Below are 26,560 nucleotides of genomic sequence, written 5' to 3' on the forward strand. Positions count from 1 at the left end.
TCGTAGCTACTCCGTCCATCACCTGTCTAGCAGTTCCGTTCCGTTTACCCACTTTTGGACGTGCATCTAGATCTAGGAATTTAGCCCTAAGAGCATCTTCAACAGCTCGTCCCCAATTCGAATACCTGGAAATAGTTTTATGTGTGGAGACAAAACATTTAGGGAGCCGGAAAACTTTCTACTTACTTTTAATGGTCATCGTACAAGAGGCACCGGCCAGGGGAGATGAACTGAACTGAACTGAACCTGAGCTGAGCCGAGCTGAACAGTGAGTGAGGGAGTGACCACTCTGCTGCCGCTTGGTCCGATCTAGGAGAGCCATCATGCCTAGCAACCCTAGCGGTGTCATGTCTGCCATGACGAGAACTGGTGCAACAACAACTGTACTCACATCTCAGGGTGTGCATTCGGTTTGTTTGATTCGGTTCGTTTATACGGTTTTCGGTTTATACGGTTTTTTATACTTCGGTTTATACGGTTTTATACATAGATACAGTTCGGTTTCGATAATAACCATTTAATTTCGGTTTGGTTTCGGTAATAACCAAAATAACCAAAGTTGACACGAATTTTTGAACAATGCATACTTTTTTTTATCACATGATTCAATCTGTGTATGCAGGTTAGTTTTTTCTTTTGAGAACTGTGTACGTAGATTAAATCATTAGATGGCAGACATGATTTGGTGTATTATGTACATACGACGTGCACCATATGGAGGCAATATATGACCGCTGAAGCATTCACAAAGATGTATCTACGTACTAGCAAAATCTGAGGACAAGACAAGGAAAGAGCACCGCATGCATTAGCCTCCAGGTTTTTTACATGGAAAAGATATGGCATGAAACACCAGAACGCTAGTTTGTAGCCTCCAGGCTCCTTTTTTTTTCTTTGGAGGATTAGCATACATGCTTCTTTTTTGAGCATCAGTACAGACACAAGCGCTCATATACACCCTATCCCTATGAGCACCTTCGAGAGACTGAGCCGGCATATCATCTTGAGATTTACGAAGTCACCGTAGGCGCCTCGTCGTCGACGGGAACGTCTCCTCCCACTGAAAGCGCATCGCCGGAAATCCTGAAATAAATCCAGGAATAATGCGAGCACCAGGATTTGAACCCTGGTGGGTTGGGGATATCGCTGTCCACCTAACCAACTCAACCACAGGTTGATTCGCGCATACATACATGCTCCTGGGTCCTGACCCATGCGCAGCGCCAGCCTCTAGGTCTTGCGCTAGGCAGCCCAAGGCCCAGGCCCAAGCACCAGGCGCCAACGTGCACCAGCCGTGCCGCAAAGTTTAGTACCACCTCGCGGAGCCAGCAGCAAGGAGATGGGTGGATCACTATAAAAGAAGGGGGCGACGGGAGGGATGGGTGGATCACTATAAAAGGAGGGGGCGACGGGAGGGATCAGCTCAAGTCGTCGGCTGTTCAACACAGAACGAACCGAAAAAACCGATTGTTAAATGGTTTCCAGATTTGGAAACTGAAACTGGACCTGAAACCTGAAAAAACCAATTTTTTGGTTCAGTTTGGTTTTTTTGTTCGGTTTTGCACAGGGTGACTTACATCGTTTTGTTTCCAATTAACTCATTTCAATCATAGTTTCGTGCAGGCAGCCGAAGAGAGAGGTGGAGGAAGATGTGTATGCTAGGTTAGGGCATGTACAGTGGTGGCATATGGATACAGATGCCTCATGTTAAAAAGTAATTTGAAGCATTTATATTGATTTGTTTTTTCCAATGCAAGCTACTACTAGTGTGCCTCATCAAAAAAATAAAAAGTGACTTTCATTGCACATGCATCCATACTCTTTACTTCAACTTTTTCAACTTTATGCACCAGACTACATTTTTAATCTTCAAGCACCCGTCTTCTGAAAAGGATCCCGCTTCCCCATTCGAACCTACTTTTCTGTTATCCGATCCTATATAACATATGAGGCATCACCCTCGGGCTACGCATTGGTCATGCCTTTAGTGGTTGCCGTCACATAGGATCCGGGAGAGGACAGGGGGATGGAAGTCCAGGTTCTCTTTTTTTTTTTTTTAAGTCCAGGTTCTCCTCACCCGATCTATGCGCGCATCACCCAAGCAAAGCGGCCGTGCCACTAAACCCATTTGTTAGTCCCCTCGTACGTACGAGTGTTATAATCACTGATTAGTTTTTCTTTAACATCACTGATTAGTCTTTGGTCTAGCAGTAGAGTGCAAGTGTGCAGACAATACCATTACCACCGCTGCTACTGGGGCCGGTTGACCGGCTTCCTTTTTCTCCCTGCAATCTCATTGGTGAAGCTAAATCTCAAAATTTATACTCCACTTGTGCATTACTCTAGTAGTACCAAGTTTTTTGTACGCAACATGTGAATGATTCTTTTGAAGATCACTTGTGCATTTTGCCTTCGTTCGCTGTGGGATTTCAGCACGCCATGACCTCGTCTGATGCTCCAAAGAGGCCGTTCCACCGTACCATGCCATAGCATGATTGAAACGAGCTAGATGACATGGCATACCGATATCTCAAACTCCATTGAATTTTTGTACCATCGACTATCATTGTCAAGAGCCAAAAAAGAAAAAAAACACTCCGTGAGAGAGGGTCGAGGCGGGCGACTGAAACCCTAGCCACCACCCTGTCTTCTATATTACAATACAACTAAGTTTTCAAATAAAATAGTTCAAAGTTGAATTCAACTAGCACGTATGTTCTAGTTGCCCTCTTTAACCTTCCACAGATGCTCAATCAAATATTCCTTGACCTGCACATGAGTTGCTTGACGACGAATTTGTTGATACATTTGAACAAACTCATCAAACACAACCGGATTCTGGTTTGGAAGTTGGATAGGGTGACCTATGTTTTAAGATTACAGACCTCCTGCAACATCTTCATTCTTATCCTCCACGATCATGTTGTGCATGATTATACAACATGTCTTCACCTCCCACAAGGTCTGCAGATCTCATTGTTTAGCAGGTCCACGAAAAACTGCAAACTAGGCTTGAAGCACTCCGAATGCCCACTCCATATCCTTTCTAGCTCCTTCTTGTCTTTGGGCAAAGTGACATCTTTTCTTACCAACTGGCTTAGAGATGGTCTTGATGAAGATAGCCCACGGAGGGTAGATACCACCGACCAGATAGTAGCGCATGTTGTATTGATGTCCGTTGACAATATAGTTGCAAGGAGGAGCTTGCCCTTTAGTCAACCTAGAAACAATGAAGACTGCAGCAGCACATTGATTCATTGTGAGACCCAGGCATGCCAAAGAAAGCGTGTCTAATCCAGAGGTCCTGTCATGCAACTGCCTCAAGAATGGTGGTGGGATTTTTAACATGCCCCTAAAATTTCCCTTCTGGAGCTTTTGGGCAGTTCTTCCATCTTCGGTGCATGCAATCAAGAGATTCGAATAAACCTGACCACCCTCTTGGTGCAAACATTACCAAGAGCCTCTCGGTAGTAGTGACAGTTGGTTATAACTTCTATCAAACACTAAGGTCCAAACACCTCGACCGCCGCAATAGCAAATCTGATCATGGCATCTCCAGATGTGCTCTCGGACATCCAGAGGTACTCGTCTCACGAAATTGCAGCCATGCCATATGAAAGCATCCACAATGCAGCTGTGCACTTCTGGTAACCAGACAATCCAATCCTTCCCATGACATCCTTCTTCAAAATGAAATAGTCATATTAGGGGCAGACACCATTGTAAAGACGATTGAAGACATTTTTTTTCGTATCTGAAAGCGTCGGCGAAAATTGTCCGCGAATAGGGCATCAGGAGCAAAGTAGTCGTCCATCAACGTCAAATGTCTCCATCCCGTGTTCCGATTCAGCACTCGAGAACCTCGATCGAGCCCATAAAATTGAGAACATGCACTTCCACACGCTTCATGTCTGCAAGGACCGAATGCATCATCACCGTTTCATCTGTATAATCATCCTAGTCGGAGGACTCGACATAGTGCTCGTATAAATACTCGCAATTCGCAAAATGCGTCCAAACGACACTATCTGGACCTATGCGGGTGATTCGAGGGTCCACTTCGGAGGTCCATTCACTATTTAGAAATTACCATATTATTAATACTTTATAGCTTACATGTTTACGTTATTTCATCGTCAGAATTTGCACATGTGTAATATCCATCCATATAATAATATAGAATTCTTTCTGAAACTTTAATTGTTATTTTAAAACTATTTAAAATAAGGTGCTCCAATGCACCCATGCTCCAAAACTCAACTTGTCTAGTTGGAGGTAGTATTTGTGGAAAGTGGTGGCACACAAAAGGCGCCAGTCACTTGAACCCCACGCCACCCACCCGTGCTCACCGCCTGCCTCGGCCCCACCCACCCCGCCGACGACCGGGCCCATCCCAAAACATGGACCATCTGCCAGGGAGACATACCCGGCCGTGCGAGCGGAAAAATGAAATAAAAATCATCCCTTTCCCTGTCTTTCGTGCGGCTACAGCAGTCTTCGCTCAGCTTCTTGGCTGATTTGATCTGATTAGTTGGAGATTAGTGGGAAATCTAATCCCAATCTCACCGCCGATCGATGATGCTTTCCGCCCCCACTTGCCGATGCTCCTCCCGGTTCCTTCCGCGACTAAGGCAAGCCAAGTCCAGGTCCAATGTCTTCGTCTCCCCCCCACCAAACCTCCGGCTCACTCCCCCCATGCCGGACGCCCTCCACTGACCGCCCCCCCCCCCGCCGCCCGCTTCTTCAACTCCTTCTCAACGGTACGCGCCTGCTCTTCTTCTTCTCCGGCCGATCGGTCGATTGATTCTTGCTTCCGTCCGTCCGTCCGTCCGGCGGCTGGTTCGTTCCCGGGTCGATCGATCCGTGTGGTTTCTGTCTCCTGGAAGGACTAATCCATGTTCTTGCCGCTGCAGGGCTAGCTAGCTCTTCTCCCGCGGGATTCGATCGCTGTTCCAGCTGAAGAACTGCGGCTGAACCCGAGGTAGTGTCTCGTGTTCCCATCCGCGGTCCCGAATTCGCTGGATTCCCTCTGTTCCTCTCGTTCACGGACTGGCGAGATCGCCTAGTCTGTCTGTGTGGGAGGACAAGTGTCCGTCTCCTGGCCGATACATCCACCCCCCATCCCTGTCCCCTCTCGCTTGAATGTTAATTTGTTCTGATCCCCGCACGCAGCAACTGAAATCGTCTGCTTGTTCATGCAGGTGGTGCGGATTGATTGATTTCGGATGCCGCCGAGCTTGATTGGATCTTTCCTCCCCTGGTCAGACACGCCGCCGCCGCCTCCGCCGTTTCAGACTGGGCGGATTAGCGGCGCTAACTAATAATCTCCCCCGCTTCCCCACCTGCGCGCTAACTGCAGCTCCAATGCCGCCAAGATTGTAGCTTCCCCTCTAACCATCACATGGTGTGTCCCCGATTTTGCCTTCTTCCTCGGCAACTTGGCCCAATCTGCTTGCCTCTGACAAGATTGCATTTGGCGCAGCTGGACCGGATGGCGCCCCCGAGATTCAGATGCGGAGCCGGCGCGCGCCGGCGGCTGGCCCCGCTGCTGCTCCTCCTGGCCCTGGCGCCGGCCGCCGTGGCGGCGGTGGGCGGGGACGTGGAGTACCCGCATTGCAGCTGCGACGGCGGGGGCGGCGGCGGGTTCTGGAGCATGGACAACATCTTCCGGTGGCAGAAGGTGAGCGACCTGCTGATCGCGGCGGCCTACTTCAGCATCCCGCTCGAGATCCTCTACTTCGTGGCGGGGCTCCGCCACCTGCTCCCGTTCCGGTGGGTGCTGGTGCAGTTCGGCGCCTTCATCGTGCTCTGCGGCCTCACCCACCTGCTCGCCGCCTTCACCTACGAGCCCCACCCCTTCGTGCTCGTGCTCCTGCTCACCGTCGCCAAGTTCCTCACCGCGCTCGTTTCCTTCCTCACCGCCATCACGTTGCTCACGCTCATCCCGCAGCTGCTCCGCGTCAAGGTCCGCGAGAGCCTGCTCTGGATCAAGGCCCGCGAGCTCGACCGCGAGGTCGACCTCATGAAGCAGCAGGAGGAGGCGAGCTGGCACGTCAGGATGCTCACGCAGGAGATCCGCAAGTCGCTTGACCGGCACACCGTGCTCTACACCACGCTCATCGAGCTCTCCCGGGTGCTCGGCCTCACCAACTGTGCCGTCTGGATGCCCTCCGCGGCTGCCAGTGATGGCAAGGTTACGATGCACCTCACCCACGAGCTCCGGCGCGGGGGCAGCGATGAGGGGCTCGTCGTTATTGGGGTGGACGACGTGGATGTTGTCGAGGTCCGGAGGAGCGACGGCGTGAAGCTGCTAGGCCCTGGCTCGGCGCTCGCGGCGGCCAGCGGCGGGGGCAAGGAGGACACGGGCACCGTGGCGGCGATACGGATGCCGATGCTCAAGGTGTCGGACTTCAAGGGCGGCACGCCGGAGGTGATCCAGACGAGCTACGCCGTGCTGGTGCTGGTGCCTCCCGCGGACAAGACCTGGGGCGCCCATGAGACAGAGATCGTTGAGGTGGTCGCCGACCAGGTGGCCGTGGCGCTCTCGCACGCGTCGCTGCTCGAGGAGTCGCAGGCCATGCGTGACCGTCTCGCTGAGCAGAACCGCGAGCTCCTGCAGGCGCGGCGGGACACGCTCATGGCGAACGAGGCCCGGGACGCGTTCCAGCGTGTCATGAGCCAGGGAATGCGCCGGCCGATCCACTCCATCCTCGGCCTCGTGTCCGTGGTGCAGGAGGACGACCTGACGCCCGAGCAGAAGCTCGTCGTTGACACTATGGGCCGGACGGCCACTGTTGTCTCCACGCTCATCAACGACGTCATGGAGATGTCGTCCACCAACCGGGAGCGCTTCCCGCTGGAAACGCGGCCGTTCCAGCTGCACTCCATGATCAGGGACGCCGCCTGCGTCTCGCGGTGCCTCTGCGACTTCAGAGGGTTCGGCTTCGCCGTGCACGTCGAGAACACGCTGCCGAACCTTGTCATCGGTGACGAGAGGAGGATCTTCCATGTCATCCTGCACATGGTTGGCAACCTCATTAGCCGTATCAACTCTGGGCACGTCACGTTCCGAGTGCGTGCTGACGACGAGGTGGCGGAGGACACCCTTGGACAGAGGTGGGATCCTTGGAGGCCAAGCTACTCCAGTGGGTACTCGTCGGTGAAGTTTGTCATTGGGGTGAAGAGCCAGCAGAGCTCCGGCTCAACGATCCCGCCAGCGGGGCAGTTCAAACGGAAGCCAAGCGGTGAGGGCTTTGATCTGAGGCTGAGTTTCAGCATGTGCAGGAAGCTCGTGCAGGTACTGTCAAACTGTCCATTTCTGTAAGCTCATTTCAAATGCAGTTCAAACTGAGAGCATACAAGTAACTGTAATTTTTTTGTTCACTTGTTTTTGATTTTGTAATGCCATCAGATGATGAGAGGCAACATTTGGGCGGTGCTCGATGGGCAAGGGCTGCCGGAGAGCATGACCCTGGTGCTGAGGTTCCAGCTGCAGCCACCGGCGCCGCTCATGTCGTCCAGCACCAGCGCAGGATCATTCGAGCGGCAATACGCATCGCCCTCGTGCCAGCTGACCGGACTGAAGATCCTGCTCATCGACGATGATGACATCAATATGGTGGTCGCGCGGAAGCTCCTGGAGAAGCTGGGGTGCGTGGTCTCCTCTCTGCCCTCGGGGTCAGGGTTCCTGAACTCCGTCGGCCCCTCATCGGGCGCGTACCAGGTGGTCCTGGTGAACCTCGAGATGACGCGGGTGAACGCGCTGGATGTCGCGGTGAGGGTCCAGCAGTACCGTAGTGGCCGCTGGCCGTTCGTGATGGCCATGACGTCGGAGCAGAACGCGTGGGAGAAGTGCGCGCAGTCCGGGATCAACGGCATCCTCAGGAAGCCGGTGGTCATGCTCGAGGCCAAGGAGGAGCTCACCCGGATTCTTCAGAGCGCATGATGTCGCTGTGGTTCGCCGGTCATTTCGCCTTCCTGCCGAGAACTCTCGAAATGGCGAGGAACTGCCATCAATCACCGGTCGGCGCCACCGAAGGAGCGATCTCCTTGTGAAATCTTTGATCAGAAGGGCCACGACGACGGCGAAGAAACTCGCATTGGCCAGCCACTGATGGTTTCCCTTTGTGCTGCTCTGTTTCTGCAGTGTTTGCTGGGGAGGCTCCATATCAGTGGCAATGTCACTGTGCCACATATTCTAGCACTAGAGGGAGGTTACAAGTAAGAGGGGGAGGAGCCTTGCTGATGATGATGCATTGATTCTTGATAGAGATCCAGGAGAAATACATATGATGATCTCATCACCAGTGGCAATAAGATTTTGTCTGATAGGAGAGGTTCAGAAGTGTATTTAGAAAGTGGAGGAGGACTAATCAATTGCATGCCCAGTGGAGGAAGCATAAGCTTCCTTTGAACATTGGATTCTAGTTGTAGGTATGAGAATGTAACAGGAACATTTTGTATTCAGGCATGTTCAGTGAGAATGGATCGAACCATTCTTGTGTTCCTCCATAATTTTCTACTAGATGATACGCATCATCTTGTAAAAAGAACGGTTGCTGAAGATGTGGTGCATCTTCAGAAGTTCTGCAACTTTTTTAAGCATTGGGTGGAGTAGTAAACAAATGTCTGGATGCAAAAGGGGAGATATGGTGCATCCAGGAAGATCTTGTGGTGTCTACTAGCATCAGAATTATACCAAGATTAGCGGATGGTGAATTGATTAATTTTGATGCTGCTGCAGTTCAAACATGTTCAATGAGAATGGATTGAACAAGCACATGTTTTTTACCCCTTCTGCTGAAGTTCAAAGAAAGGAGAAGTCTTATGTTCCCCTTCCATGTTTTTTCAGACGTTATGTTGTTAAAAAAAAGACCCCGATAATGCCCGAATGTTCTTTTTTTACCATGGCAAATCAAACGTTTTCGATGGCAATTTTAGTGACGCGTTAATGGGAAATTTAGTTGACACACATGGCAAATCCGTGCTCGGTGTACTTTTTGCTAGGAAATTGCCATGCGTGTCAACTAAACTTGCCATCCAGTGTCACTGAAATTGCCGTCGAAAACGTTCTATTTACCATCGTCAAATCCCGACCGTCCGGAATTTATCATTTTCGTAAAAAAAAATGGTTGCTGAAGATGTGGTCCAGAAATTGTGTTTTTTTAAGCATAGAGTAGTAAACGAATGTTCAGATCCAAGATGAAAGATATGATGCATGTGGACAGATCTTGTGGAGTCTATTAGCATCAGAATTATACCAAGAGCAGATGGTTAACTAATCTTAATGCTGCACGCGCGCAATGGTGAGTAGGTGAGATGGTTGACCTGAGAAGAGTGGAGGAAGAGGCAGACATTGATCTCGAGTTATGGATCGGGAGCACGCGGTCGGTCACGTGCGATGGTGAGTGAGATCGAGGTGACAAGAAAAGCCAAGCACGAGGCCCGCATCATCCGATTCGAGATATAGCTCTAACCTCTAATCTCAGATCGCTTCTTTGTTAACTGTTGATTGAGATATCTTTTTCTTTACAGAAACGAAGGAGCTGACTCTAGAATTGGTAAGCAAAACATTATTACAACATGAATGATAAATCTGGTTTTCTAATATAAAAATCCTTAAGGCATCTTCAATGGGAGACGCTTAAGTAGACGCTTATTGAGAAAAAAAATGCTATTAAACTCGAAAATGCATAAGTGCTTGACCTCCCAACGTCAGGCGCTAACAGACGGTGCTAATTGATCACTAATTAAACATCGAACCTGTCGTGGAATTGTCACGGCAGATGTCCTAGTGGAAGGACTTAGTCGTAGGGCCATCGCAACTAGGAAGCTTAAAGGGATTAATCGGGACAAAGGACACGAGAGGCTTTATACTAGTTCGGCCCCTTACGATGCAGGTAAAAGCCTACGTCTAGTTGTGTTGGTATTGCTGGGGTTCGATCACCGAGAGGCTAGTTCGCCGGTCGGTTATCGACCTCTTGTTTCTTGCCCTAAGCCGCCACCGGGTCGTCCCCTTATATACACGGATTGACGCCTGGTGGTCTACAGAGTTCCGGCCGGCTCATAAAACGTGTCCGGCTCGGTGACTTCTTTTACATGCCTTTCCTTACAAGTCTTCCCTTATATACGGCGATTTACAATATTGGGCCTTAAGCCGCCTTCGGGCCTTTAAGCCTTCTATAAGGTTTAATAAACTATCGCCTTGAGTGTTTACTGGGCTTCCTTCGTGACCCGCCATTGGGGCTGACCCGGCCCCTCCTGGGCGGGTCATAACCGATAGTTATATCCCCAACATTAGGCCCCAGATTGACTTCAAACTTTGTTCTTTGTCAATCTTCAATACTTAGACAAAATCCATCTTCTTATCCTCGCAAAGGTTTTTGTAACCTGCCATGACGTCATCTATGGAAAACACAAAAAACTTTTATGACGTCATCTCCCAACGGATCTTCATCTTTAATGCCTTCCGAGAATCGAGGCGTCCATCTAGTTAGATAACCATCATTCGGCTCTTCCTCGATTTTTGCGCCCGTCTGTTCGCTTATTTCCTTATAAATAGGCACGCTCCGGTCTTTTCTCATTCCTCTCTCTTCTTCATCTTCTTCCTCTCGCAACCCCACTGCAGCTCGAGACCCGCCGCAGTCGCAGAGCACCTCGTCGTCGACCTTGGCCGCTGCATCAACCAGACCTGGTTCAGAGAACGGCGGCGATCTTCTTTGGAGGATCCGTAGCCGTAAGTCCTCGTTCTCTTGTTCCTCAGATCCACATTCAAAGCTTCTAGGTTTTCCGCATGTTCTTCATAGTTCTTCGCGGTTTCTTCGTAGTCCTTCCACTGCCTCCTCCTCTTGATCCAAAAGAGATGTATACTTAGGCGGTAGTTGTTTGGTGCCTACTTTTGACATTAGTAGACCCCTTTTTCTGGTGCAAGGGCCGCATTTAGAACTGATGAACTCATCTGAGCTATATTTTTAGGTCTAGGAAGTTTTTCATTTTGAGCGGCCATTTGATCCATATTAATATCTAGAATTTAAGAAACCTGTTTGTCTCCATACTTAACCAATTATGCCGCTGGTATTTCTCAAATGTCTGTAGTCATGGCGGCTTACTGTGCCGGATTACTTTTCCTTATATGACATTAGCCCTTAATTAAGCCGCCATTACTCCCCTGTATCATCTTTTACTTTCACCATATTTATTGGATTGAACCGGCATGTTACCTTCCTTTCAGTATGTTTTTGAACACCATGCCGTCCAAAGCGCCGACTGTCTGCAACTGGGTTCTCTCAACCGTAAATGAGGAATGTTTGAAGGAGTTCTTTTCCATAGGATTTTTGCCAGGAAAAAATGTCATGTCTTACCGTGCACCTGACCCGGACGAAGAACGGCCCAATCCAAGAGATGGTGAAGTCATTGTCTTTACTGACCACATGAACCGTGGCTTTTCACCGCCCGGCTCAAAGTTCTTCAGAGATGTCCTCCATTTTTTCAAACTCCACCCTCAAGATATCGGGCCCAATTCCATATCCAATATTTGCAACTTCCAAGTGCTTTATGAGGTGTACCTTCAGGAAGAGCCGACCGTGGAACTCTTTAGAGAGTATTTTTATCTGAACCGGCAGAATGAGTGCACCAACGGCCTTAGCTTGGAGCTTGGAGGCATCTCCATTCAGCGTCGACAGGGTGCTGTCTTCCCCCTTATAGTCTTGCCGAGTCATCCAAAAGAGTAGAACCAGACTTGGTTCTATTGTCAAGACACTTCACCAGCAGACGAGAAGCCACTGCCGGGTTATCGCGCCGAGCGTCTTGACTCCAAATTCGTGCTCCCTGACAAACTTACTAGTGTCGAACGCAAGAAGCTGATCCCATCAATCAAAAGGATTAACGCCTTATTAGGGAACGACTTAACTGGAGTTGACTTGACCCGCTGCTGGGTCTCATGGCGGGTTATCCCTGTAAGCCACCGATCAAAACTAATGTGTGAATATGGCGGAGGCCCAAATGATTCTCTTCGTCACATCTCCGTCCAATTACCTGAAGAGGATATTGTTGCAATGTCAACCCTTCTGGTAAACGGAAAATATGAAGACTGCAGTAAAGTCGGGTTAAACCCCTTCTGCAAACTTAACCCGGTGCCAGAGGTAAAAATTCTCTGACCTCCTTTGTATTTTTCCCAGTCATGTTAAGTACCTGCCTGATCTTTCGTCTTTGTTTATTCATCTGCAGGCCAGATCTGATTTCTGGAAAGTTAAGTACGACCACGAAGCCGCCAAGAAGGCTAGAGCCGCTGCTATCAACACCAAGAAAACGACCCGGCGATCCAAGAAGAAGAAAAGTACCGCTGAGGATCTGATGAAGCTTGATGATACTTCTGAGTCGGAGGTAGCCCTTGACTCCCTTGACCAACTTTTTAATAATATTATTAACACCGATCCTTGCCAGGATGACACAGGGGCCAATCAGGCCATGGAAGAAGAGGTAACTATTTCCTTCGACTCAGCCCATTTGCCATGACAGAAACTTCAAGTCGTAACCCGGAAAATAAGGTTTTCCCACCCTTTGGCTTATCTGGATCCTCATTTTCTTTTGAAAAAGCAGCAACATGAAAGCCGCCGTCAGACCCGGAATGATGATGAACCGCCTGCTATTCTTCAACAGACTCCTCAAAAATGCCAGAATGAGGTTTATTTCTTTGTCTTTGACTTTCTGTTAATGGATCTCCTCCCTTGCATTACTTACTTTGTTTTATCTTTGCAGGAGGTGTCTCGCTCTTCTGGCGACTCGTCTTAGACCCAATTTCCGGCCTTCAAGACTGCCTCTGGGTAAGGAAAAACCCTCTTTCTTCCGTGTTTTTCAAACTGTCTCTTTATACTGACAGTCCTATAACATTTCTCTTAGTGGTCAAGCTAAGTCTAAGAAGGCCAAGGTAACTGAGCCTGTGGAAGACCCGCTAGTGCTTGCACCTGAACCGGCAAGGCCACCTTCTCCTCCATTAACTGAAGCTCTAGAAGACCCACCTGTCAACGATGAAGTGAATCCTCCTGAGCCATCAGTTGACGATACCACCGTGAATCCTTCTGCAACTGGACCATCCAGCTCGGCCGACCCGCCATCACCGTCTGCGCAAGATGTTCTGATCACCGGGAGCCGCTTTGTTGAGCCGGGGAATCCCACCGTGTTGGCTCGTCACACGGCGAAACAAGAGGCGTTGGAGAAACCGAAAGTGCGTTTTGATATTTCACATTATGACCATCTGAATGCCAAAGACATATTATCCGGTTATCTCAGCCATGTACACTCCAGCCGCGACGCAGAGATCGAAATGGTCAAGTAGTTGCAGCTGAAATACGAGGTCTGTTCTTCTGGCTTATTTATATTTTGCCAGCCCCCAAGTCTTCAGATTATGCGAGAACTGAATGATCTGTAGACTTTATGATATAGGCTAAGACTTTTACCTTTTAGATTTTTCTAGAGTTCAATAAAATAGAACAAAGCTTCATCCGTAGTCCCCAAGGGCCGGTTCATTTGACCATAAATGAGATGGTACTTTGAATTTTCATAATTGTCTTGTACCGTATCCAAAAAACATTGTAATCCGGCTTAACCTTGAGAAACTTGCTGAATAGCATACATTAGCCCCCAAGTGCCAAGTGCTATTACTTTGTAAAGTACTTGGGACTTGAAATGTGTTTTAGAGTCATAAGAAATTGTTTTGACATACATTAGCCCCCAAGTGTCAAGTGGTTTTGCAGTGCAAAGTACTTGAGACTTGAATCTTGACTTTTGAACCTTAATTGAAATCTTGACTCATCTGGGTATGTTTTGCAGAATGCCTTATCTGAACTGAGCTCGCAATTAACTGATGCAAAGACCCGGCTGGCGGATCAGGAGGCAGAAATCAAGTCCGCTGACTCCAAACTGCAAGTAAGTCTCTCTGAGACGGAAAAATTAAAAACCAGCTTTGCTGCCAAGAAGAAAACCTGGGCTGAAGAAAAAACGCTTTTGACACAACGCGCCAAGAAGGCTGAAGCAGCCCTGGAAGAGGTTACGACGGAGCTGACCGGTTTAAAGGACCAGATGTCTCAAATGGTGTCCGCCATCTTTGGTAAGCCATATGTACTGACCTTTTTACCTTCTTTTTGGCCCGGACTACAAACCGCTAACTGACCCTTCGTGTTCAAAACATGTTCAGGCCCTCGAAGCAAGAATCTTAGTCAAGACAACGTGATTAAGCTGAAGGCGGTCTATACCTTAGTAGAGCAGTTGTACATTGGTGCACAACGAGCACTCGCCGCTATCTCTCCTGCCAATCAAGGACCCAACCGGCTCAGCGATGTTTTAAAGAAGCTGTCAATCTTGCCCGCCAGGTTCCAAGAAGTCAAGCGCTCCTGTGCCAGAGCCGGAGCTTTGACTGCCCTGAGCCGCTCCAAGGCTTGGGTGCCATATCTAGACCCGACGGACGTAGCCAGAGGGTATCCGACCGTGAAAGAAGACGGTTCTCCATTTGAACAAGATGACTTCATGGCTTGCATGCGGGGAGTTCGACCTCAGGCGACCATTCTTGGAGATGAAACCAATATCGACAAGTATCAGCCGGGTTTTGATGTGGAGAATAAGAAGATGGCGACTCCCTCCTACAAGGTGACCGACCTTATCCCGCCGGTTTGTCAGCATACATTTGCTCCGGATGTTGACCCAGCTGTCTTGATTGACGAAGAAGCAGAATTTATCGATGTGAACGGTTTTGACTGGTCAAAACCCAGCTTCCAATCAATAGAAGGCGGTGACCCGACGAGGGAGGAGTGAAGATCATCTTCATGGGTTGTTAAAAGCCTTGTAATAGATTAGCTATGAAAACACTGCATATGTTGCCTATGCCCTCGCGCATAAAACACTGTGTGTGATTTACTGATGTCAATACATGCATCATATTTATGGTTGTCCCTGCAATGCTTCAGCTCTGTTTTTGTAGATAAAAGGAAAAAAACTGGCTTGGCGGCTTGGTACCGAACGGGTCAGAACACCCGGTTCATAGCCAATATTTTTATCATAGTAAAAAACAGAACCAGTCGTAAAAAGAAAACAAGGCTGAAGTAACCTTTGATTAATACAGAAGGAAACTGTTCTTTAAACAATAGCCATACCTGTACCTTTGATCTCTGAACCACTGGTATAAATGACCCGTGTGATGAAGTTGATAATCCAGTATTTTTTGAAAAGTCAATGCTTCTGAATACTTAATGACTATCATGCCCTGGCGGCTTGTTGTCAAATAGTTCAGCCGGTGAAAAGACCATGCTGATTACTTGTGAAATTGAAACAACAAAAAACCAATAAGGCAAACAACCGGTGGTAAATAAAATTAGCCTTGTAACTAAAGGTTGGGGGTTTTCTGATTCAAATACGATCAGTAAACCGGACCAAAGGGGTTAAGCTAAGATTCGAATACGATCATATATCCCCCAGTGGCTTTGGCGTCGTGCCGATCAAGAGGGTACCGACAGCTGTGTTCTCTTTGGTTCGAATACGACCTATGTTTGAACAGGAAGCCCCCAAATGACCTTGAAAGGTTTTTAACGACCCTGATTCGAATACGATCCAAGTCGGACCCAAAAGGAGTTAAGCTGTGATTCGAATACGATCAAGAAGCCCCCTGGTGAGTTTGGCTTTGAGCCGATCAAGAGGGTTGTGAAAACTATGTTCTCTTTGGTTCGAATACGACCTATGTTTGAATAGGAAGCCCCCCAAGTGACCATGATAGTTACAGCTAGATTCGAATACGATCATAAGCCGGACCAAAAAAGGTTAGACTTGATTCAAATATGATCAGCTCCTTAACAGTCATTTGAAAATAGCAAAAAATAACAAAGATACGTAATCTTTGAAAAGAAAAGAGACCGATGGTCCTGCTTTATTACTTATCATAGTATATACAACGTTAAAGTATGTACATGATGAGAGCCGATGGCTCAGGTGTAGTATGGTCGAAGTTGAGCAATGTTCCATGGCCGGCGGGTCTCCTCTTCTGACTTACGTGAGTCTTTGTGCTCTCGAACGTCAATGAGGTAATATGACCCGTTGTTTAAGTTCTTGCTGACCACAAAGGGTCCTTCCCAAGGCGGGGACAACTTGTGTGCATCTGATAGATCCTGGATGAGCCGGAGTACCAGGTCGCCTTCTTGAAAAGTAATGGACTTAACCCGGCGGCTGTGATAACGGCGCAGGTCCTGTTGATAAATTGCTAATCGAGCCGTTGCTAAGTCTCTTTCCTCATCTAACAAGTCAAGTGCATCCTGTCTGGCTTGTTCATTATTAGCTTCAACATAAGCCGCCACACGGGGCGAGTCATGACGGATGTCACTAGGCAACACTACTTCCGCTCCATACACCATGAAGAAAGGTGTGTAACCTATAGACCTGTTAGGTGTGGTGTTGATACTCCACAGCACCAAGGGTAATTCCCCTACCCAACAACCCGACGTTCACTGCAAGGGAACCATAAGCCGGGGCTTGAGACCTTTTAAGATTTCCTGATTTGCTCTCTCAGCTTGACCATTGGATTGAGGATGAGCTACAGAAGAAACATCAAGCCGAATATGCTCACGTTGACAAAACTCCTCCATAGCCCCCTGGGACAGGTTAGTGCCATTGTCAGTGATAATGCTGTTGGGGAACGTTGCAGAAAACAAAAAAATTTCCTACGGTTTCACCAAGATCCATCTATGAGTTCATCTAGCAACGAGTGATCGGATTGCATCTACATACCTTTGTAGATCACGCGCGGAAGCGTTCAAAGAACGGGGATGAGGAAGTCGTACTCAACGTGATCCAAATCACCGGAGATCCTAGCGCCGAACGGACGGCACCTCCGTGTTCAACACACGTACGGTCAGCATGACGTCTCCTCCTTCTTGATCCAGCAAGGGGGGAGGAGAGGTTGATGAAGATCCAGCAGCACGACGGCGTGGTGGTGGATGCAGCAGTCACCGCAGCAGGGCTTTGCCGTTCTTCTGCGAGAGGGAGAGGTGTAGCAGGGGAGAGGGAGGCACCAAGAGTCAAGGGTGTGGCTGCCCCTCCCTCCCCCTTTATATAGGCTCCCCAAGGGGGGGCGGCGGCCCTAGGAGATGGGATCTCCTAGGGGGGGCGGCGGCCAAGGGTGGAGTGGCCCCCAAGGCAAGTGGGGCGCCCCCCCACCCTAGGGTTTCCAACCCTAGGCGCAGGGGATGGGCCAAGGGGGGCGCACCAGCCCACTATGGGCTGGTTCCTCTCCCCACTTCAGCCCATGGGGCCCTCCGGGATGGGTGGTCCCACCCGGTGGACCCCCGGGACCCATCCGATGGTCCCGATACAATACCGGTGACCCCCAAAACTCTCCCGAGGGACGAAACTGCACTTCCTATATATAATTCTTCACCTCCGGACCATTCTGGAACTCCTCGTGACGTCGGGGATCTCATCTGGGACTCCGAACAACTTTCGGGTTACTGCATATTCATATCTCTACAACCCTAGCGTCACCGAACCTTAAGTGTGTAGACCCTACGGGTTCGGGAGACATGTAGACATGACCGAGATGGCTCTCCGGTCAATAACCAACAGCGGAATCTGGATACCCATGTTGGCTCCCACATGCTCCTCGATGATCTCATCGGATGAACCACGATGTCGAGGATTCAAGCAACCCCGTGTACAATTCCCTTTGTCAATCGGTATTTTACTTGCCCGAGATTCGATCGTCGGTATCCCAATACCTCGTTCAATCTCGTTACCGGCAAGTCACTTTACTCGTACCGTAATGCATGATCCCGTGACCAGACACTTGGTCACTTTGAGCTCATTATGATGATGCATTACTGAGTGGGCCCAGAGATACCTCTCCGTCATACGGAGTGAGAAATCCCAGTCTTGATCCGTGTCAACCCAACAGATACTTTCGGAGATACCCGTAGTATACCTTTATAGTCACCCAGTTACGTTGTGACGTTTGGTACACCCAAAGCATTCCTACGGTATCCGGGAGTTACATGATCTCATGGTCTAAGGAAAAGATACTTGACATTGGAAAAACTCTAGCAAACGAACTATACGATCTTGTGCTATGTTTAGGATTGGGTCTTGTCCATCACATCATTCTCCTAATGATGTGATCTCGTTATCAATGACATCCAATGTCCATAGTCAGGAAACCATGACTATCTGTTGATCAACGAGCTAGTCAACTAGAGGCTTACTAGGGACATGTTGGTGTCTATGTATTCACACATGTATTACGATTTCCGGATAACACAATTATAGCATGAATAAGAGACAATTATCATGAACAAGGAAATATAATAATAATCCTTTTATTATTGCCTCTAGGGCATATTTCCAACAGTCTCCCACTTGCACTAGAGTCAATAATCTAGTTACATTGTGATGAATCGAACACCCATGGAATTCTGGTGTTGATCATGTTTTGCTCTAGGGAGAGGTTTAGTCAACGGATCTGCTACATTCAGGTCCGTATGTACTTTACAAATATCTATGTCTCCATCTTGAACATTTTCACGAATGGAGTTGAAGCGACGCTTGATGTGCCTGGTCTTCTTGTGAAACCTGGGCTCCTTGGCAAGTGCAATAGCTCCAGTGTTGTCACAGAAGAGTTTGATCGGCCCCGACGCATTGGGCATGACTCCTAGGTAGGTGATGAACTCCTTCACCCAAATTGCTTCATGCGCTGCCTCCGAGGCTGCCATGTACTCCGCTTCACATGTAGATCCCGCCACGACGCTCTGCTTGCAACCGCACCAGCTTACTGCCCCACCATTCAAAATATACACGTATCCGTTTTGTGACTTAGAGTCATCCAGATCTGTGTCGAAGCTAGCGTCGACGTAACCCTTTACGACGAGCTCTTCGTCACCTCCATAAATGAGAAACATTTCCTTAGTCCTTTGCAGGTACTTAAGGATATTCTTGACCGTTGTCCAGTGTTCCTTGCCGGGATTACTTTGGTACCTACTTACCAAACTTACGGCAAGGTTTACATCAGGTCTGGTACACAGCATGGCATACATAATAGAACCTATGGCTGAGGCATAGGGGATGACACTCATCTCTTCTATATCTTCTGCCGTGGTCGGACATTGAGCCGAGCTCAATTTCACACCTTGCAACACAGGCAAGAACCCCTTCTTAGACTGATCCATATTGAACTTCTTCAATATCTTATCAAGGTATGTGCTTTGTGAAAGACCTATGAGGTGTCTTGATCTATCTCTATAGATCTTGATGTTGTGGAACGTAGTAATTTCAAAAAATTTCCTACGCACACGCAAGATCATGGTGATGCATAGCAACGAGAGGGGAGAGTGTGATCTACGTACCCTTGTAGACCGACAGCGGAAGCGTTAGCACAACGCGGTTGATGTAGTCGTATGTCTTCACGGCCCGACCGATCAAGCACCGAAACTACGGCACCTCCGAGTTCTAGCACACGTTCAGCTCGATGACGATCCCCGGACTCCGATCCAGCAAAGTGTCGGGGAAGAGTTCCGTCAGCACGACGGTGTGGTGACGATCTTGATGTACTACCGTTGCAGGGCTTCGCCTAAGCACCGCTACAATATTATCGAGGATTATGGTGGAAGGGGGCACCGCACACGGCTAAGAATATGATCACATGGATCAACTTGTGTGTCTAGGGGTGCCCCCTGCCCCCGTATATAAAGGATCAAAGGGGGGGTGCGGCCGGCCAGGAGGAGGGCGCGCCAGGAGGAGTCCTACTCCCACCGGGAGTAGGATTCCCCCCTTTCCTAGTTGGAATAGGATTCGGGAGGGGGAAAGAGGAGAGAGAGAAGGAAGGGGGGGGGGGCGCCGCCCCCCTCTCCTTGTACTATTCGGACTAGGGGGGGGAGGGGCGCGCGGCCCAGCCCTGGCCACCTCTCCTCTCTTCCACTAAAGCCCACTAAGGCCCATATACCTCCCGGGGGGTTCCGGTAACCTCCCAGTACTCCGGTAAAATCCCGATTTCACCCGGAACACTTCCGATATCCAAATATAGGCTTCCAATATATCAATCTTTATGTCTCGACCATTTCGAGACTCCTCGTCATGTCCGTGATCACATCCGGGACTCCAAACAAACTTCGGTACATCAAAATGCATAAACTCATAATATAACTGTCATCGAAACCTTAAGCGTGCGGACCCTACGGGTTCGAGAACAATGTAGACATGACCGAGACACGTCTCCGGTCAATAACCAATAGCGGAACCTGGATGCTCATATTGGCTCCTACATATTCTACGAAGATCTTTTATCGGTCAGCTCGCATAACAACATACGTTGTTCTCTTTGTCATCGGTATGTTACTTGCCCGAGATTCGATCGTCGGTATCTCAATACCTAGTTCAATCTCGTTACCGGCAAGTCTCTTTACTCGTTCCGTAATACATCATCTCACAACTAACTCATTAGTTGCAATTCTTGCAAGGCTTATGTGATGTGCATTACCGAGAGGGCCCAGAGATACCTCTCCGACAATCGGAGTGACAAATCCTAATCTCGAAATACGCCAATCCAACATGTACCTTTGGAGACACCTGTAGAGCACCTTTATAATCACCCAGTTACGTTGTGACGTTTGGTAGCACACAAAGTGTTCCTCCGGCAAATGGGAGTTGCAGAATCTCATAGTCATAGGAACATGTATAAGTCATGAAGAAAGCAATAACAACATACTAAACGATCGGGTGCTAAGCTAATGGAATGGGTCATGTCAATCAGATCATTCACCTAATGATGTGATCCCGTTAATCAAATAACAACTCTTTTGTTTATGGTTAGGAAACATAACCATCTTCGATTAACGAGCTAGTCAAGTAGAGGCATACTAGTGACACTCTGTTTGTCTATGTATTCACACATGTATTATGTTTCTGGTTAATACAATTATAGCATGAATAATAAACATTTATCATGATATAAGGAAATAAATAATAACTTTATTATTGCCTCTAGGGCATATTTCCTTCAGTCTCCCACTTGCACTAGAGTCAATAATCTAGTTCACATCGCCATGTGATTCAACACTAAGAGTTCACATCACCATGTGATAAACACCCATAGTTCACATCGTCATGTGACCTATACCCAAAGGGTTTACTAGAGTCAATAATCTAGTTCACATCATTTATGTGATTAACACCCAAAGAGTACTAAGGTGTGATCATGTTTTGCTTGTGAGATAATTTTAGTCAACGGGTCTGTCACATACAGATCCGTAAGTATTTTGTGAATTCTATGTCTACATTGCTCTGCACGGAGCTACTCTAGCTAATTGCTCCCACTTTCAATATGTATCTAGATCGAGACTTAGAGTCATCCAGATCTGTGTCAAAACTTGCATCGACGTAACTTTTTACGACGAACCTTTTGTCACCTCCATAATCGAGAAATATTTCCTTATTCCACTAAGGATAATTTTGACCAATGTCCAGTGATCTACTCTTAGATCACTATTGTACTCCCTTGCTTAACACAGTGTAGGGTATACAATAGATCTGGTACACATCATGGCATACTTTATAGAACATCATGGCATACTTTCATTCTCTTTCTATCTTCTGCCGTGGTCGGGCTTTGAGTCTTACTCAATTTCATACCTTGTAACACAGCCAAGAACTCTTTCTTTGACTGTTCCATTTTGAACTACTTCAAAATATTGTCAAGGTATGTACTCATTGAAAAAACTTATCAAGCGTCTTGATCTATCTCTATAGATTTTGATGCTTAATATGTAAGCAGCTTCACCGAGGTCTTTCTTTGAAAAACTTCTTTAAAAACACTCCTTTATGCTTTGCAGAATAATTCTACATTATTTCCGATCAACAATATGTCATTCACATATACTTATCAGAAATGTTGTAGTGCTTCCACTCACTTTCTTGTAAATACAGGCTTCACCGCAAGTCTGTATAAAACTATATGCTTTGATCATACTATCAAAGCGTTTATTCCAACTCCGAGAGGCTTGCACTAGTCCATAAATGGATCGCTGGAGCTTGCACACTTTGTTAGCTCCTTTTGGATCGACAAAACCTTCCGGCTGCATCATATACAACTCTTCTTCCAGAAATCCATTCAGGAATGCAGTTTTGACATCCATTTGCTGGATTTCATAAAATGCGGCAATTGCTAACATGATTCGGACAGACTTAAGCATAGATACGAGTGAGAAACTCTCATCATAGTCAACACCTTGAACTTGTCGAAAACCTTTTTGCGACAATTCTAGCTTTGTAGATAGTAACACTACTATCAGCGTCTGTCTTCCTCTTGAAGATCCATTTAATCTCAATGGCTCGCCGATCATTGGGCAAGTCAATCAAAGTCCATACTTTGTTCTCATATATGGATCTCATCTCAGATTTCATGGCCTCAAGCCATTTCGCGGAATCTAGGCTCATCATCGCTTCCTCATAGTTCGCAAGTTCATCATGGTCTAGTAACATGACTTCCAGAACAGGATTACCGTACCACTTTGGTGCGGATCTCACTCTGGTTTACCTATGAGATTCGGTATTAACTTGATCTGAAGTTACATGATCATCATCATTAGTCTTCCTCACTAATTGGTGTAGTAGTCACAGGAACAGATTTCTTGTGATGAACTACTTTTCAATAAGGGAGAAGGTACAATTACCTTATCAAGTTCTACTTTCCTCCCACTCACTTCTTTCAAGAGAAACTCCTTCTCTAGAAAGCATCCATTCTTAGCAACGAATGTCTTGCCTTCGGATCTGTGATAGAAGGTGTACCCAATAGTCTCCTTTGGGTATCCTATGAAGACATATTTCTCCGATTTGGGTTTGAGCTTATCAGGATGAAACTTTTTCATATAAGCATCACAATCCCAAACTTTAAGAAACGACAACTTTGGTTTCTTGCCAAACCACAGTTCAGATTGTGTCGTCTCAACGGACTTAGATGGTGCCCTTTTAAACATGAATGCAGCTGTCTTTAATGCATAACCCCAAAACGATAGTGGTAGATCGGTAAGAGACATCATAGATCGCACCATATCTAATAAAGTACGGTTATGATGTTCGGACACACCATTATGTTGTGGTGTTCCAGGTGGCGTGAGTAGTGAAACTATTTCACATTGTTTTAACTGAAGGCCAGACTCGTAACTCAAATATTTTACCTCTGCAATCATATCGTAGAAACTTTTATTTTCTTATTACAATGATTCTCCACTTCACTCTGAAATTCTTTGAACTTTTCAAATATTTCAGACTTGTGTTTCATTAAGTAGATATACCCATATGTGCTCAAATCATCTGTGAAGGTCAGAAAATAATGATACCCGCCACGAGCCTTAACACTCATCGGATCTCATACATCATTATGTATTATTTCCAATAAGTCAGTTGCTCGCTCCATAGTTCCGGAGAACGGCGTTTTAGTCATCTTGCCCATGAGGCATGGTTCGCAAGCATCAACTGATTCATAATCAAGTGATTCCAAAAACCCATCAGCATGGAGTTTCTTCATGCGCTTTACACCAATATGACCTAAACGGCAGTGCCACAAATAAGTTGCACTATCATTATTAACTTTGCATCTTTTGGTTTCAATATTATGATTATGTGTATCACTACGATCGAGATCCAACGAACTATTTTCATTGGGTGTGTAACCATATAAGGTTTTATTCATGTAAACAGAACAACAATTTATTCTCTTACTTAAATGAATAAACATGATCAAATCATATTCATGCTCAACGCAAACACCAAATAACACTTATTCAGGTTCAACACTAATCCCGAAAGTATAGGGAGTGTGCGATGATGATCATATCAATCTTGGAACCACTTCCAACACACATCGTCACTTCACCCTTAACTAGTCTCTGTTTATTCTGCAACTCTCGTTTCGAGTTACTAATCTTAGCAACTGAACTAGTATCAAATACTGAGGGGTTGCTATAAACACTAGTAAAGTACACATCAATAACATGTATATCAAATATACTTATGTTCACTTTGCCATCCTTCTTATCTGCCAATCACTTGGGGTAGTTCCACTTCCAGTGACCAGTCCCTTTGCAGTAGAAACACTTAGTCTCAGGCTTAGGACCAGACTTGGGCTTCTTCACTTGAGCAGCAACTTGCTTGCTGTTCTTCTTGAAGTTCCCCTTCTTCCCTCTGCCCTTTTCTTGAAACTAGTGGTCTTGTCTACCATCAACACTTGATGTTTTTCTCGATTTCTACCTTCGTCAATTTCCGCATTACGAAGAGCTTGGGAATCGTTTCCGTTATCCCTTGCATATCATAGTTCATCACGAAGTTCTACTAACTTGGTGATGGTAACTAGAGAATTCTGTCAATCACTATCTTATCTGGAAGATTAACTCCCACTTGATTCAAACGATTGTAGTACTTAGACAATCTGAGCACATGCTCACTAGTTGAGCGATTCTCCTCCATCTTTCAGCTATAGAACTTGTTGGAGACTTCATATCTCTCAACTCGGGTATTTGCTTGAAATATTAACTTCAACTCCTGGAACATCTCATATGCTCCATGACGTTCAAAACGTCTTTGAAGTCCCGATTCTAAGCCATTAAGCATGGTGCACTAAACTATCAAGTACTCATCATATTGAGCTAGCCAAACGTTCATAACATCTGCATCTGCTCCTGCAATAGGTCCGTCACCTAGCGGTGCATCAAGGACATAATTCTTCTGTGCAGCAATGAGGATAAACCTCAGATCACGGATCCAATCCGCATCATTGCTACTAACATCTTTCAACACAATTTTCTCTAGGAACATATCAAAATAAACACAGGGAAGCAACAACGCGAGCTATTGATCTACAACCTAATTTGCAAAATACTACCAGGACTAAGTTCATGATAAATTTAAGTTCAATTAATCATATTACTTAAGAACTCCCACTTAGATAGACATCCCTCTAATCCTCTAAGTGGTTACGTGATCCAAATCAACTAAACCATGTCCGATCATCACGTGAGATGGAGTAGTTTCATTGGTGAACATCGCTATGTTGATCATATCTGCTATATGATTCACGCTCGACCTTTCGGTCTCCGTGTTCCGAGGCCATATCTGTATATGCTTGGCTCGTCAAGTATAACCTGAGTATTCTGCGTGTGTAACTGTTTTGCACCCGTTGTATTTAAACGTAGAGCCTATCACACCCGATCATCACGTGGTGTCTCAGCACGAAGAACTTTCGCAACGGTGCATACTCAGGGAGAACACTTCTTGATAATTAGTGAGAGATCATCTTAAAATGCTACCGTCAATCAAAGCAAGATAAGATGCATAAAAGATAAACATCACATGCAATCAATATAAGTGATATGATATGGCCATCATCATCTTGTGCTTGTGATCTCCATCTTCGAAGCACCGTCGTGATCACCATCATCACCGGCGCGACACCTTGATCTCCATCGTAGCATCGTTGTCGTCTCGCCAATCTTATGCTTCCACGACTATCGCTACCGCTTAGTGATAAAGTAAAGCATTACAGCGCGATTGCATTGCATACAATCAAGCGACAACCATATGGCTCCTGCCAGTTGCCGATAACTCGGTTACAAAACATGATCATCTCATACAATAAAATTTAGCATAATGTCTTGACCATATCACATCACAACATGCCCTGCAAAAACAAGTTAGACGTCCTCTACTTTGTTGTTGCAAGTTTTACGTGGCTGCTACGGGCTTAAGCAAGAACCAATCTTACCTACGCATCAAAACCACAACGATAGTTTGTCAAGTTGGTGCTGTTTTAACCTTCGCAAGGACCGGGCGTAGCCACACTCGGTTCAACTAAAGTTGGAGAAACTGTCACCCGCTAGCCACCTTTGTGCAAAGCACGTCGGGAGAACCGGTCTCGCGTAAGCGTACGCGTAATGTCGGTCCGGACCGCTTCGTCCAACAATACCGCCGAACCAAAGTATGATGCTGGTAAGCAGTATGACTTATATCGCCCACAACTCACTTGTGTTCTACTCGTGCATATAACATCAACACATAAAACCTAGACTCGGATGCCACTGGTGTGGAACGTAGTAATTTCAAAAAATTTCCTACGCACACGCAAGATCATGGTGATGCATAGCAACGAGAGGGGAGAGTGTGATCTACGTACCCTTGTAGACCGACAACGGAAGCGTTAGCACAACATGGTTGATGTAGTCGTACGTCTTCACGGCCCGACCTATCAAGCACCGAAACTATGGCACCTCCGAGTTCTAGCACACGTTCAGCTCGATGACGATCCCCAGACTCCGATCCAGCAAAGTGTCGGGGAAGAGTTCCGTCAGCACGACGGCGTGGTGACGATCTTGATGTACTACCGTCGCAGGGCTTCGCCTAAGCACCGCTACAATATTAGCGAGGATTATGGTGGAAGGGGGCACCGCACACGGCTAAGAATATGATCACGTGGATCAACTTGTGTGTCTAGGGGTGCCCCCTGCCCCCGTATATAAAGGATCAAAGGGGGGGGGGGTGCGGCCGGCCAGGA

General features: G+C 47.0%; 1 protein-coding gene across 3 annotated transcripts; it reads left to right on the forward strand.

The window, feature by feature from the left end:
* Positions 1 to 4,676: 4,676 nt before the first annotated feature.
* LOC125528118 (ethylene receptor 3) lies at positions 4,677 to 8,524 on the forward strand. 3 transcript variants are annotated; one of them, XM_087529093.1, is made up of 5 exons: positions 4,677 to 4,760; positions 4,914 to 4,981; positions 5,202 to 5,404; positions 5,483 to 7,297; positions 7,412 to 8,524. In XM_087529093.1, the coding sequence occupies exons 3-5, from the start codon at positions 5,402 to 5,404 to the stop codon at positions 7,943 to 7,945; spliced, it is 2,352 nt and encodes a 783-aa protein (XP_087385219.1). In that variant the 5' UTR covers positions 4,677 to 4,760; positions 4,914 to 4,981; positions 5,202 to 5,401; the 3' UTR covers positions 7,946 to 8,524. The 3 variants fall into 3 exon arrangements, with proteins under 3 accessions (XP_087385219.1, XP_087385220.1, XP_048548585.2); XM_087529094.1 differs by lacking the exon at positions 4,677 to 4,760 and having other exon boundaries at positions 4,846 to 4,981; XM_048692628.2 differs by lacking the exons at positions 4,677 to 4,760; positions 4,914 to 4,981; positions 5,202 to 5,404.
* Positions 8,525 to 26,560: the final 18,036 nt, after the last annotated feature.

The sequence above is a fragment of the Triticum urartu genome, chromosome 6A (assembly GCF_056163025.1).
Source record: "Triticum urartu cultivar PI428250 chromosome 6A, HENAU_Tu73, whole genome shotgun sequence".
Taxonomy (NCBI): Eukaryota; Viridiplantae; Streptophyta; class Magnoliopsida; order Poales; family Poaceae; genus Triticum; species Triticum urartu.